This window comes from Rousettus aegyptiacus, unplaced genomic scaffold (assembly GCF_014176215.1).
Source record: "Rousettus aegyptiacus isolate mRouAeg1 unplaced genomic scaffold, mRouAeg1.p scaffold_m13_p_3, whole genome shotgun sequence".
NCBI classification, from domain to species: domain Eukaryota; kingdom Metazoa; phylum Chordata; class Mammalia; order Chiroptera; family Pteropodidae; genus Rousettus; species Rousettus aegyptiacus.
This window is the reverse complement of record NW_023416306.1, coordinates 8,497,457-8,513,639: the sequence shown is the minus strand read 5'-3', so window position 1 is coordinate 8,513,639 and position 16,183 is coordinate 8,497,457. Positions and strand designations below refer to the sequence as shown.

General features: G+C 37.9%; 1 protein-coding gene across 3 annotated transcripts in view; it reads right to left on the bottom strand.

Moving 5' to 3' along the window:
• NR6A1 (nuclear receptor subfamily 6 group A member 1) overlaps nt 1-16,183 on the bottom strand; it is a 183,938-nt gene that overhangs the window by 148,727 nt on the left and 19,028 nt on the right. For all 3 annotated transcript variants that reach the window (XM_016137417.2, XM_016137418.2, XM_036218400.1), the window contains exon 2: nt 2,341-2,382. In XM_016137417.2, the coding sequence (XP_015992903.1) occupies nt 2,341-2,382 (42 nt within the window). The remainder of the gene's footprint in view (nt 1-2,340; nt 2,383-16,183) is intronic.

Here is a 16,183-nt window from a genome sequence, read left to right as displayed (position 1 = left end):
GTTGCCCATATTCTAAACATGGCTACCCGTCTGCTCTATCACAGAAAAGGTAAAAAGGAAAGAAAAAAGGCCATTTGAATTGAACAAGTCAGTCCTTCTCCATCTAGTTCCAAAAACATCTCACCTGTTGTCCCAAGCTTGCTGTCTACAACCACTGTGGGGCACGATGGAAATCAGCAAAAATGGTATTTCCTGTTCCAAAATAAGCAAGTATGAGCAGGTAGGCTTTCCCTATCAGGAATTTGGGGATTAGGAGAGATACTGGAACCTCTAAATTCCAAAGATGCATCACAGAGAAATTCCTATTGTTTTCAACCTTACACGTAAATGTCATGAAGTATTAACAGGAAACATCATTCCTTCCCAGCCAGAACCCAAGGAATTTGCAGTATCAACAACCACAACCAATTCAACAAAATACACACTACCCACCCTGGTCTTGAGGAGTCTTATCACTCAGTAGGGCTGAGCATGTTCATTTGAACTCTAAGACTGGTTCAGATTGAGATAACAAATTTTTATTTCTGCCCATTTATTATTTTAATATCAGATCTTTATGTATTTCTTCAAAGAGAAAGAATAAATACACTACTAACTTCACAAAGATAATACGGGGAATACAGAGAATGTTATCCACATAAGCTAAGTACAACTTTAAAAATAAAAGTGATTTTTTTTTAGGTGACTCCTTTTCCGTACTGATATATAAAATTACGAGTCAATATTTGTTCATCTTCATGGAATGGAGAGATCCATAAATCATCATATCTAGTTAGAAATTCTATGAAGAAACGTTAAAGAAGTTAGAATCAGGTGGTCCAGAAAGAAGAATCAATCACTCAATAATAATCTTGATGAGAAGATCATCAAAGGCCTTTCCTAGAAAATGAGCTATTTTCAATTGCTACTAAATGCGGGAAAGGAGAATAAGTTTGGGTGCTATGTCATAAATTAGAGGTTTAAAAAATTTTTTTTTCAAATAATTTTGGATAAGAAAATATTTTCTAATAGACAGTTACCATATGAGGGCAGGACCTAGACTTATTTGTGTAGCCCCCGAACAGATACTGGGCCTGGAACAGAGAGAACACTCAATGTTTAACAGAGTTCTCAACTATCTGGCATGTTTTATATACGGTTCTATGTGAAAGATTATAAGGCATCTAAATGTCCTCCCTAGTGTTCAAAAATGCTTCTAAGAAAAAACCAGGGCTCAAGAATTTACCTTTTCCTCCTCCTCCTAAATAAAGGCTATTCATAAGAGAGACACAAAGAAAAAATAGTGTGTTCACTCACAGGTACTGGGATTTCGGGTGGCAGGGCAGGGTAAACTGAGCCTGAACTACCTACAAAACTAATTCTGAACTTTCCGATTTCTGGAAAGATGAATTTATTTCCCTGGTGTTTGATAAGCATTGTATCACAATTGGTAAGTATAAAAATAAATGTTTATACTATTAAGGTGTGGTGGGGGAGGGGCGCAATATATGAAAAGCTCCACAACATCAGAGAGCTGATATTAGCCAAGAGGGTGAGAAGGTGAATTTTACCACTTACCTCAACAGCAGATTTGTGACAAATAGCCACCCATGACCCTAAAAAGTACCAGAACTTGAAAAATAACTCTAGATCATCTCATGGATTCTCAATTTAAATTCTTATTCGAACTTTTGGCATTATAGCAAAATGAGGTCTGCATATACTAGATGTTCCCATTTCCTACTTCTAATAGTTATAAGGATATCCAAGAATGATGTGTGTCACATTTTAAGAGCACTGGAAACAGAAATGATTATCTATGATCAAGACTTACATAGTCCTGAAAAGCATCATTTAATTAAATCTTGAAATGGTCACTTTCATACCTTAACCTTAAGAATGTAGACAAAAGTGCTTTGGAAATTAAACTATAGTACAAAAGTTATCCATTTTAAATCCCTAAATCAAACAAAATCCTTCTTTGAAAGAAATTATGCCAAAACTAGTCAATACTTTAGGAAAGTGGTTGTGGGTATATAGCTAGCTGTATGTATGCATAAATAAAAGCACAATTTTTGTTGTTATTGGCTTCATGGGAGGATGGATCACAGAGCAAAGAGATATATATCAAATAGAAATTTTCAGCATATCAATTTTCTATTAAATGGCTAGATCCTGGCCACTGAATATTAGGATAAGAAAAAGAAAACAACTAGAAGAGATGCCCTCCCCATAATTATAAATTATAGTGAAATAAAATCTGAGTCAATAATGCCTATCGATGACACCTTAAGTTACACATTTAAAAGTATATGCATGTATCCTTTTTGTCATGAACACTTGGTAACATTCGGAACTTACTAGTGCCTGGGTCGAGCTCTGCCAGTTCATCCTGACAAAAACCTAAAGAGAAAACAATAGGAAAAAAAAGAAAAAAAAGATTATTATTAGTGAATTACTCCAAAGTGATTCCATATGAAAATGCAAATATCATTTGTAAAAAAAAAAAAAAAAAAATCCAGTCTCAGAAGTCAAATTTGGATTTAAACCCTTGCTCTATAACATTTACCTACTCTATAGCCCTCTCTGACCCTCCATTACATCATCTTTAAATTTAAAAATAAAAAAAAAGATAGAAACAGCACTTACCACAGAGTAGTAATGAGAATTAAGTGAGATATCAATATAAAGTGCTTATTTAGCACTGTCTTTGGCACATAGTAGGGGCTCAATAAACAACAGCACAAATAATTATGAGTAAGCATGCAGTGTTAATTGGAATAAAAATTTACAGGAAAATTACAATTTATTTAATGTTTATCATGTTAACAATATCAATTATTTTCCAAAAGTAAAATATAAAACATGTGAACTTAACAAATATCAAACCAGGTAATTTTACTTAAAATTTTCACAGATGCTGAAGAATTTTACCTATACACACAAATGGAAGCGATTCTTCTATTAATAAGTATGGTATTCAAGTTGGAATGAATACCTCTCAAAGCATATTTCAGGTCCCAAAAGTCAGAGCTACATTTGGCTGATTGGTGTATAACTATCACACTGAAGAGAAAAATCAAGCACAGCAAATGGCAAACACACAGGTGTTCTAAACACAGTTAATGAAAAGTTCTTTTTTCCTGGGATGACTGCTGACCTTTTCCAGTTTGTTTTCTACTCATTATCAGTTTAAATATTTCTCCGAAAAGCTTTTTCTTGCCTCCCTTACCTCTATCTCATTTGTAAGGTCAAAGCTCCATTATAATTTTCTATAATAAATAGTGTACTCATCAACAAAGAATTATTTGTTCATTGTCTGACTCCACTATTAGAATGTTCCATGGGAAAGAGATATGGCCTGTCTTGTTTATAGCTACATCCCCTCTACCAGGCCTATCACAAAGTAACTGTTCAATAAACATCAACTATAGTATCTCAATAGTAAATTCGAAAATTATGGAGCATAACTAGGACTACAGGAATATGAGTGCATTTTCTGTCATCACAGCTGGCAACCAGAAGCCAGACCAGCGACAGGGAACATCTGGAAAAGGATTCAAGTAGCAGATAAACTGTTTAAACACGAAAACTCTGAAAGGTCTTTGCAATCCTAAATATTTTGGCTACACCATTCACCAAACATGCCACGTCCCTTCTTGCCTTCCTGTGCTTCCTCCTCCTCCTTCACCAGGTGAAGAACTAGTTAGTCATCCTTCAAGTAGAGCTCAAATATTACCACCACTGTGAAACATGGAAAAAAGGAGAGGCCCCTCCTGGATTTACCAAAAGATGAACAATTTAAATATGAACCATGCCATATGCATCTGAAGAGTTGCTTCTATGCCCGGAACAGTTGCCAACACGTTATGAAAGGTGCTCAAAAGCAGGATGAACTAAACAGAAAACACAAGCCTGCTTCTAGATCACAGTTTGGGGGAAGAAAGTCACAGAATCTGAAAATCTAAGTCCAGCCCGAAAAGTTTTTGAAAGGTCTGAATGGGAAAATTTGATATGAAACACCACTGTTTGGAAGCTGCTAAACACTTCACAGATGAGATGCCTATGAAGGCTCACCTCAGAGCAACTTTAAAGCCTTTCCACAAAAAGGCAATGGGAATCAGAAAAGCTGTGGAGAGATGTCAGGCATCAAAGAAAAAACATCATTACGCATGGGTTGAATACTGAATATCCTGCAGTGTGAAACTGAGAATAAACATTCACTTCATATAAACTGACTCAAAAATAGAACAAAAGCAAGAGAAGGCAAGGTAGTATAATGGAAAAGTTAGACCTCTCCTAAGTTCTAGTCCGAGCTATTTTTAGTTACATGACTTTAGGCAAGTCACTCCCTATCCTGAAGGTGAAATGAAAGGGCTTTACTAGAAGTCTCAAGGAAGAACAAAGCCTAATGCATTTTCTGAAAAGAAACAGCATTCTGAACTCAGAGTAACTAGATAAAATACAAAGAGAGAGTGATTAAAAAACAAAATACTAAGAAAAATAGGTTAAGTGACCACCTATTGCTTTTATCTGCCTAGCAACCACACCCCCTTCTTCTATTAATGGCACCCTTTTATACTCTCAGTCCCTATGACCCAAGTAGGATGGATCTTCACCTTGCTATAAATTGGAGTTAACAACGGCATCTATCTTACAGGTCTGTTAAATGAGATAGTATATGTAAAGGCTTTACACAGTACTTGACAAAGTCAGAGCTCAACATAGATGAGCTACTACTAATTAATCCCTAGGATCCATCCAATCCAGTGACGCGTCTATGGTGGCAGAGAGCAGATTACAGGAGAGTTAACTACTGACCTATTCATGACATCATCCTCAAAGACCTGGGATGGAACCCTAACATCATTAATATCACTTTAGTTACATGCTGTGATTCTTGAACCTTTTTTTATATTTTGAGCCTGTAAATTGCTTGATGTGGTGATTCCAGATATATGCTACTCGCTGAGGAAAGCAGGACTCTTTATATTTGCCTTAAAGCAAATTCCTTTCATGGTCATGAAGAGCCCTGATTATGAAATTCAGTAACTGTGTCTACATTCCCTCCACCCAGCCCTGAGACATTGGCTAATAATGTTGTCTCTGGTTTTACAGATCATCTCCAGTGCAGGAGGCCTGAGGAGATATGGAGAACAATGCTAATCCTACCTCCTGATGACATGTGAATGGAATGGCTAGATCTGGCTACCAAACTGAAAGTCTCACCCAGATTCTCCAAACAGATCTAGCTAGCAAAATGATTCCTAGCTAGAAGAATCTAAATCACTACTGAAAGTAACCCAATCATGTGTTCAATTCGATTCAACACAAAGGTAAAGGATATCAGAGTTATTCAGTAAAAAGCAGACTCCTAAACCACATAAACAAACATATTCCAAAACCATCTGCTTCACAGACTACAACACAATAAACAGATTAGGTAATGTTCTGAGAAACCAGGGTCTTTGGCTGGTGATTTAAACTGTTTTAAAAAGGGACAGTCAAGAAACATAGATTGGTTCCTAAGATGACATATCACCAAATCAGTGTATTTACCAGCTCTTAACTGAGAAGAGAGATGCACAGTCCGTCTGAGTTAGGTTTAGATTCGAACCCCAGATTTGTCACTATTTTTGTTTAATTAACTACCCTATGCCTATTTCTTGAAATGGGGATAAAATGAACCACACCTTGTTCAACTTTTGTGAGATTAGGAGAATATATATATATCACTTACTTTATGGCAAGTGATCAAAAAATGGCTCTAAGTCTAGGAAATTTCTTTAATACAAAGAAAGATCCAGTCGACAAGCTTTTCTCCAATAGGCATTTGGCAAAAAGAAAAAGATTAGTGACACCTCCATCTGTGACTGGCTATAGTGAAAGGTTAAAAAGTTACTTATCTTACTTATCTTTTTCTTTATTTACTATTCGGACTATAAAATCATGTATTTACCACAATAGTATCTTAAACTTTCAGTACCCAATTTTTTTCCAAATGTGAACAAAACTTATGGGTAATGCCAGTAAACAAATTCAGGCCTGAAACACTAGCTGATTGTAACCTATGATGTGTCTTTTACAAAGGAAGTTAAATGTTATTCTAGGAATGTTTTAATTTAATTCGACAGTAGGAAGGCAACATGGTACAATAGAGAGCTGGATCCCTGTCAGAACTCCAACAGTCACTCTGTCTACTTTGAAGGCTTAGTAGCCTACAGGCAAAATTAAGGTAAGGCCTTTAAAAAGTAAAACTCCACAATTCTAACCAAACACCACATTTTTCACCAAAACAGAAATTATATATACACCCTTCATGATCTGGTTACCACTCCATCTTTATCTCTTGCTTCTCCCCACTTTCTATCCAACAATGTCTACTCCGTCCATACTGAACTATGGGCATACCTCATTTTATTGAGCTTCACTGAGGTTGTGTTTTTTACAAATGAAAGATGAGACCCTTCATTAGCAAAAAGATTTTGACTGGTCTTATTGTAGGTGCCCCTACTCTGTGCCCACAGGTCCCTGTGTTTCCCAAACCACACCACGACCAGGGCCATGACTGTGAATTCAAGTTCTAGAAAAAGTTGTCTTCCAAACTCTCGAACAAAAGTCAAAAATCTTTACCCAGGATTTGTACTAATTACAACAGTCATCCACTGGTCTTTTCTGGACCAAATAGCTCTAGTCGTTTGTATTAGTTTTCCATCTGCTTTATCTCTCCTGATCATGATTGGATTCCCAATGAAATCTGTATCCTTCTTTCAGTCAGATGTGGTCGTAGCCCTAACAATAGGCCTAGTCCCAGAGCTGAAGCACATCCCAGGATGCCAGGAAGAATGGCTCAGTAAATGCTGAAAAACTACTTCTTTCTCCAAAAAGCAATGGTACTAAACCACAATGCCACCCCAATGAATTTCTTGCTAAAATGTCAAATTCTAAGAGAAAATAACAGTTCATTATTCTCTGCCTTTACAGTCTAGAATAGTGATATCCAACAGAAATTCCTACAATGATGGAAATGTTTTCTATCTACACTGTCTGATACAGTAGCCACCTGGAATATGACTAGTGCAACTGAGGAACTGAATTTTTAACTTTATTTGATTTGAATTAATTATAATAGCCACAGTGGCTATTATAATGAACATGGTAAGACTAGAAAGAAGTCCCATCCTGCTAAATATGTTATGCCACCTTTTGGATTCTGTCGCCGCTTTAAAGAAAATGAACTACAGTAATGCTCACATTAGTTTTATTTACTATCCAATTTTTAAGTGTGTCAATTGTCAACAAAAAAGTATTTCTATTGGCCTGCAAATATAAACAATCACTTATTCCTTCAAATGTTATTAAGTATTACCTGCCCACACTGTAGTTGGCCATAGGCCTGGAAGATATGCATATGAAGAAGACTGATCCGTCTGCTAGAGAATGAACAGTCTAAAGGGGTACGGAAGAGACAAAAATCAACTATAGGGCACAACAATGTGAATGTACTTACTGCCACTGAACTGTACACTTAAAAATGGTTTTAAAAAGGTCAAGTTTGTGTTATATTTTACAACAATAAAAACGAATGAAAGTCTAATAAATAACTTTAAAAAATTAACTGCAGGGAGTGAATGATGGACAGATAGATGGAGAAAGATGGACAACATTGAATTGGGAAGTGGTATAGAATAGTAAGAGCATAAATTCTGATATGAGAACAGGTGTGAGTCCCAGCACCATCACTCACTAAGTGTATTAGGTTAAAAAGTGACTTCACCCCTCTGAGCCAATGTCTTCACCTACAGACTGTAAGGATTCAGTGATATGATACACTGATAAGTATTATGATAAGTATTAGTGAGAGAGCAGAAGCAGCAACCATGGGGCCAAGGGCATGTACAAGGGATCACATTTACCAGACAAACAGCTGTTTGAGAAACGTATGCAGAGGAAGCCACATGTAAAAGACATGAGCAGAGAGGAAAACAGAATATTACCTGGTAATCTGATTTGATTTGAGCACTACCCAGAGCCATATCATAAAGGGTTTTAACTGCCATAGATGGTACATTTTTGTCCTTTATTCTCTAGGCAATAGAGTCACTGAGGAGAGAAAATAAACATACACCTAGGAAGCTTGACAATACCAACCCAACTACGACTCTTCAATATAGAGGCTCTATACTTTCAACCAGGAAACTAAAAACACAAGGAGTTAAAAGGAAAAAAAAAAAAAAAGAACCTGGTAGAGGTAGCCAACATACACATAGTAAATTATCCACAGCTTCTGAAATTGTAGGACCTCTTCCCATTTTTCAGGGCCCTCCCTCCTTTTGGTACAATGAATAGCTTGGGTAGAGGCTGAGGAGGAATGTGGCTTTTTTTGGGGGGATGGGGGGTGGGGGGATACATTAGCTAGCCACATCATGGCCTGCCTTATAGCCAGGTTTGCAGCCTGCAAGCTAACCTCAGACCCAAGCAAATATAGACACTTTTATTTGGATTGGTTGACCATTAAATTCACATCTGCCTCTTTCCTTTCTATCCAGTGAGTGGGGTGCTACTTGGGCCATTGGCTTTTATTTCTCTTAGGCAACCTGACAAACCAACTATACTTGGGGAATAACAGAAAATGTTTTTGAATGCAGGGACATAGCCCCACAAGTCTGTACAGCAAAAGCTGGCTGGCAGAGCTTCAAGTAATATTTCCCTTTCTCTATCTACAAATGCCAAGGTCACATTTTTTTAAAGTACAACAAAAACAATGCCCTTTTCCCAATGTTATTTTCTTGATGTGAAATCTTAGGGGTAAAGGGAGTGGGAGGAAGGGAAGCCAAGGATTCTCAATTATATAACCTATTGTGCCCACATATTTGCTCAGCTTAAATGCTGCTTATAAGAAGTATCTACATTTCTATGGAAACATTAATAACTTCCATCTGATCAACCTACATCACCTTTCATACCGTTTTTCAGGCTTCTAGCTTTATAATTACAGCCTTGAAATCAGACTGAAGGCAGAAAAGCCAGCACAAGACTATGACATTTCAATTTTAAGACACTTTAAAAAAAATAAAAACAGTACACCGCTTCAAGGCTGCGGGTACAGAATCACAAGGTGAAAAGAGTTTAGGAAGGCAATTTGATTTGATGAGTCAGAGGTCATTAGTGTTTCTATGGAAATATAGTACAGACATTTCTCAGAAAACTGCGTGTACTAATGAGCCTCTGACATCTTTCATTTACAATTTCTGGTCCTCTGGAGTAACAAAAGAGATTGTTGATAATTCTTTGTTCAGCCTGGAAGTTAAGGAAATTTCAAAAAGCACACAGACAAGAAAATGAATAAAATAATCTGTCAGTTGCCATTTATTGAATCTTTCCTGTAGCTAGACATTGACACTTCACATCTTACTGAAAGTAGCTGCTATTATCACCATCTCACAGGTTTAAAGAGATTATTGTACTGTGTTACATGGAAAGAGCCACAAAAGTCAAAACTAGAGAACTATTCAGAGCAGTTGGTCAATGAAACCCCACCTTTGCCTGGTACTTGCTTTACGACAGCCAGAAAGATGAGAATTTGACTTTAATTCAAAGAACAAATCCTGACACTCCCACAACAGCAGGGCCTCAGAGTCCAAGAAGAAATACCACACCTTAGATGAGTCCATTTACGAATTTCCTCCTGAATAATCCAAGATGTCCATGTCAGAAGCAACTAGAATAACTTCACCAATCAGATCAAAACAAAGCATAAAACCTTAAATGAATGAACAAATAAAATAATTAGGCAAGAGCTAGCTTCTTTTGAAAAATTATAAGCTGCTCCCAGCAGGAGTAAGGAAAATGAAGATTTTTTTGCTCATTTTCATTTCAAAGATTAATTGAAGCAGAGTCTTACAGACCAGAAGTTAGTCTGAACATAGAGAGCTTTCGAGGTCATTTCAAAAAGTGCCCCATATCATCCTCAACAGATGGTTTGATGGAACAGTAGAAGCCAGCTCTGTTCAGGAAATCCATTTAGTGAGGAGCAGATGCAACCAAAGAGATGCCCCACAAGTAGCAGAATGTACCTTTTGCTTATTCTCCTTAAAAAGCTCCACATAAAAATGGAACAACATGGATGTACAAAGTGCCTTGAAGATGTCTGTCTCTTTGGATCAATCCTGGAAATTTATCCTAAGAAAAGGGTCAGCAATAAACAGTTCAAAATAGGAAGCCACCTAAAAATTCAACCACAGGAGAACAATTAAATTATGATACCCTATTCAAAGAAGTGTTTTGAGAACAGTATAAATGTTTATCAAGAGTTTATAATGGGCAAAAACCATATTAATAACAGGACAAAAAACTGTACTCTCAGAATGAGCTCAGCTATATTACAATACATATATACATTAAAAGGCACATTTTGGTCTATTTTTTCCCAGTGATTATCTCTAAGTATGGGTATTGGGGATGATTTTTTTCACCCTCCATTCTACTTTTATGATTGAAAATATGTTTTTACGAAGAGAAAAAATGCATATTTAAAAAATCCTCAGAACAAAATGATTTGCCTTAACACTCTAAAATCATCCACTACAGCTGAAGGGGAAAAAACTACCAGACATTCTCTAAATGACTTAAATTACTTCTTATTAGAAACACAATTCTGAACACTAAGCTTTCTTATACAGCAAGTCATTAATGCCTAAAGCTCAGTACCATCCCTCATTACCCAACTTCAGAAATCCATTGTGTACCTTTAACCTTCCCCCCAGGATTTTTGAAATCTGAAGCAAAGCCAGTTAATCTTATCTATGAGATAACCCCAAAAGAAATTTGAAAAAACTATTCAAAATTGGAGTCAAGAAAAAAGAGCAACAACCAACATGTTGTTTAACCAAAATGTTTATAGTACTACCCAAATACAAAGGGTACTCCACAAACAAGATCATAGGTGAAAAAAACTCAGGCTGCTTCTTAGATGCTAAAGTTTCCTACATCCTAAAATTAAATTCAACAAATATTTACCTAGTGTTTTCAATGTACAGAGCACCATGCTAGATTACAAAAGTGATACCAAGATGAATAAAGCTGGCTATCCCTAGACTCTTATGCTCTAAAAGGGAAAATAGAAAACTGACTGGATATAGGAAGTACAAAGTAAATGTCCTAACAGAGAAACGCAGCAGTGGTCAAACAGCACTTATTTCTTCCTAGGGGGACTGGAAGACTTGATGGCAAGTGGCACTTAAATAAGGCTAGTCAGGAAGGAGAGGGAGAGTGTAAATGCAGACTATCGATAATGCTCAGTAAACCATATATATCTTTTGGATGTCCTCACCCACAATTGGCAAATATTTCCCCCAGAGGCAGTACTATCCTAACAGATGAAGATTATACAGATCTTGTCTAACATGTTCTTTCCTAAATAAAGTCAAGAGGACTAGAAAAGCCTATCCCAGCACACGCACTACCCTCACGTCCTGGATTGGGAGAGTTTCCTCCACCCACGTTTTCACTTATACTTCCCAACTGATGACTCCCCAAACCTTCAATTCCAGATAAGACTGTTCTCTTAAACCACAGACCCATGTATCCAAATGCCTACTGTCAATACCTACAAGGTGAATCCTGTAGAGGCTGTCAAATTTAACATGTCAAATCGAACCTATTATTTCCCCTTTGGAACATGTTTCTCCCAAGTCAGGTTTCCAGGTACAATCAACTCTCATCCCCTAAACCAGAGATCCCCAGGGACTCTTCCTAGGCTCCCAACTTACCATCCTCCCCACAAATCCCCACCCACATCAACCTAATCAATCACCAGCACATTTTCATTCTCTCTCAAATGTCCAGACCTAGTTCAAGCTTCTCACCATCCTAGAATTTTAGACTGCTATAACTGTTCTGACTGCTACCTTTCTCCTCTCACTTCCTGAAACTTAGATTTCCCAATCCATTCAAAAATCCTGTGGCTCCTCATGTTCAACTCTTTAGCATGACATTCATGGCCTTAAATTAAAGAAAAAAATTAATTCAGTATTTAAAAAGCTAATTTTTACTACTTTATTTCCCTGACAACTCCTGAAGCTTGAAAAGGAAATACATGTATTCCTATTTCCAAACTCTAAGTCTTTATACAGCAATGCTGATGTTAAAGCAATTTCCTAATATTGCGACGACAATAACGTGATACACTAGGGAGGCAAGACACCTGATCATTAACACAAAGATAATGTTAGAGCAGCATTCTTACTTCCTTGTATCTCAAAACTAAGTGAAATACTGACAGCATCTGGCTTCCAGAGTAAGAGACCATTATCTGGGATGCAGCTGTTCTGACTAAACTTTAGCAATCCTCTCTCTAAATGTGCCTCACATTCCTAAATCAGTCAAAGTGATAATATTCAGAAGCAAATATTGGTTAACAATGCCATATGAGAAGAGCACATTTGTGAGGTAAACAAGGCAGACTGAAATACAAGCTGACCTGAAAACTGAAGCTATATACCACACACTGGTTACTTATAGTCCCTACCATGTTAATTCATTGTTTTTAATTCATGTTATTCACTTTTAATCCTATTCCAAATAGTATTTAAGTAGACTAATGCTTTATTTCCTGAAAAATATTAAGTATTAAAATTCTCTCCCACTCCACACAGAGACCAACTTCTGTATCTCAAGCCTGTAGAGACAGCACTGCCTCCCCATTGGCAAGGATCTGTCCTAAACCCCACAACGGCATCCTTCTCCAACATCACAGATTGGCTTTTGGACTTTGTTCTTTTCCCTGGAAACATATCAAGTATCTTAAAAAAAAAAAATCATTACCAGAGGTCTGGTCAAGATGGTGGAGTAGGTAAGCTATACGCTGTGCCTGCTTCCTCTCACAACCACATTAAAATCACGACTAAACTACAGAACCATCATTGGGAGTCACCTGAAATATATCTGAACAGAAGCCCTACAACTGGGGACATAAAAAAGAAACCAACTTGAGACTGGTAGGAGGGGCAGAGACGTAGAACAGGCTGGTCACACACTCGCGTGTGGCAGTTGGGAATCAGGATAGATTGGCTGCGGAAGCCCCCAGGAGGAAAGAGGAATCCCAGCCCCACACAACGCTCCCCAGTCTAGGATTCCAGTACCAGGAAGAAAAGTCCCACAACTTCTGGCTATGAAAATCAGTGAGACTATGGCTGAGTGAAAGGGGTGGCTAGAGTCGCAGATGTTCCCCTTAAGGGGCTGGTATGCAGACTTACCTGCTAATGGATTCACTGTCCTAAACTCTAGCCCTGGGGCAGTAGTCTGAAAAGCACTAAACATATAGGGAGGAGTTGAGTTGTCTGGCTTCAGGGCAAGGGCTGGAGGGACAGCTTTCTCCCAGACAAAAGTACTGGCAAAGGCCACTGTTCCTTTGTTGAGCCCTCCCCATTCTGGGGTGGAGATGCAGGCGGCTGCCATATCTGAGTCTCCATCAACCTAGCTAACACAGGTCACCCCACCCACTTGGCAGGCCCAAGCAAGCCACCTCCAGTGGCTTTTCCATACAAATGGACTGTCTTGGCTCATGTTTCAAACTTTCCTAAAATGTCTCAAAAGTTCACAAAATCCAAACGAACAGCATCTGGCCTCTATGTGCCCCGTACCTCTTGTTAAGCAGGCCCAAGCCCAGCGCTAGTGGCAGCTGGCCTCAGTTCATGGCTTGGCCTCTCAAGGCACCTCTAAGGCCAGCACAAGTGGCGGCCATCTGCGGGTTGCTTGTTGACTCTTGCCAGATAGCCCCAGGCAAAGCACAGGCTGCAGCTGAACTTGGCCTGGTGGGGCCTCTCCCAGGAGGCCCTGGGCTGCACACGCAGTAGCCAGGTTCAAACAGAGCTGGAGCACCACCTGAGACCATATTAGAGGATGACACACCCAAAAGGCAGACTTGGCAAGCACCAGAGCCCTGCTAAAGCAAATCTTATTCCATAGGGTCAGCCCTTCACTGGCCAGTCTTCGCTAACAACCGGCCTGAGGGTCATTCTCTCCCAATGACGTATAAACAGCAACCAAGGCTCAGCTACAACAGGAGGGCACAAACAACCCATACAAAGGATGCAACTGGAGCAGGGAAGATGACCAGGGAACACTGCACCACTGAGCCCCATAGGACACCTACTACATAAGACCACTCTACTAAGACTGGGAGACATAGCAGCCCTACCTAATATCTAGAAACAAACACAAGGAGGCAGTCAAAATGGAGAGACAAAGAAACGTTTCAAATGAAAGAACAGGAACAAAGCTCCAGAAAAAGAACTAAACAAAATAGTGACAAGCAATCTACCAGATGCAGAGTTCAAAACACTGGTTATAAGGAAACTCAATGAACTTAGGGGAAGAGTAGACGAACTGCATGAGAACTTTAACAAAGAAATAGAAAACGTAAAAGTGGAGATTAAAAAAACATTAAAAAGAACCAGTCAGAAATGAAGACTATAATAACTGAAATAAAGAATACATTACAGGGAATCAACAGTAGATCAAATGAAGCAGAGGACTGAATCAGCGATTTAGAATATAAGAGCAGAAAACACCCAATCAGAACAGCAACAAATAATCCAAAAAAATAAGGATAACTTAAGAGGCCTCTGGGACAACATCAAGCATACCAACATTTGCATTATAAGGGTACCAGTAGGAGAGAAAGAGCAAGGAATTAAAAACCTATTTGAAGAAATAATGACAGAAAACTTCCCTAAGCTGGTGAAGGAAATAGACATACAAGCCCAGGAACCACAGAGTCTCAACAAGAGGAACCAAAGAGGCCTACACCAAGACACGCCATAATTAAAATGCCAAAGGTTAAAGACAAAGAGAGTCTTAAAGCAGCAAAAGCAATTAGTTATCTACAAGAGTGCTTACCATAAGACTGTCAGCTGATTTCGTGACAGAAACTTTACAGGCAAGAAGGGATTGGCACAAAATATTCAAAGTGATAAAAAAAAAAAGTTAAGGACCTACAACCAAGATTACTCTACCCAGCTACCATTTAGAATCAAAGGACAGATAAAGAGCTTCCCACACAAGAAAAAAACAGAGGAGTTCAATAACCACCAAACCAGTATTACAAGAAATGTTAGAGGAATTTAAGAAAAAGAGAAAAAAGGTCAAAAATATAAATAATAAAATGGTAACAGCTACATATCTATCAGCAATTACTTTAAATGTAAGTGGATTAAATGCTCCAATCAAAAGACAGGGTGACTGAATGGATAAGAAGACAAGAAAGACCCTTACATATGCTGCCTACAAGAGACTCACTTCAGATCAAAAGACACATACAGACTGGAAAAGATGGAAAAAGATATATCAGAAAAATGGAAACAAACAAACAAAAAAAGCTAACAATACTATGCCCGATGAAACTTTAAAAACAAAGGCTATAATCCCACTACTGGATATTTATCCAAAGAAACTCGAAACACTACTTCAAAGGGACATGAAATCCGTATGTTGATTGCACCATTATTTACAACAGCCAAGATATGGAGGCAACCTGGGTGTCCATTAATGGATGAATGGATAAGAAGAAGTGGTACATGTATACAATGGAATATTTCTCAGATGTAAAAAAAAAAAAAAAAAAATTAAATTTTGCCATCTGCAACATAGATGGGCCTAGCAGGTATTGTGCTGAGTGAAATAATTCAGACAGAGAAAGACAAATGCTGTATGATTTTACTTATATGTGGAATATAAAGAACAAAATAAACAGAACAAAACAAACTCACACAGAAAACATTCTGATGGCTGTCAGATGGGGGCGTGAAAAAAGAGCAGGGATTAAGAGATACAAACTGGTAGTTACAGAAGAGTCACAGGGATGTGAAGTACAGCACAGGGAACACAGTCGATAATACTGCAATAACTATATATGATGTCAGATGGGTACTAGATTTATCGGGGTTATCACTTCGTTAGTTATAGATATGTCTCATCGCCATGTTGTATACCTGAAACTAATATTAGATGCCAACTGTAATTGAAAATTTTTAAAAACTAATGACCAGTCAAGAAAAAAGTTACAATTTTAAACAAGCAATTTTCTAAGAGCACACCTGCCCCCACACCTAAAAATGGAGGAGACATTTCTCTGAAGTTTAGTTTTAATTTTTACATCTGCCATTAAAGCAAGGTCTTCTAAATACTAGACTCCTTAAAGTTA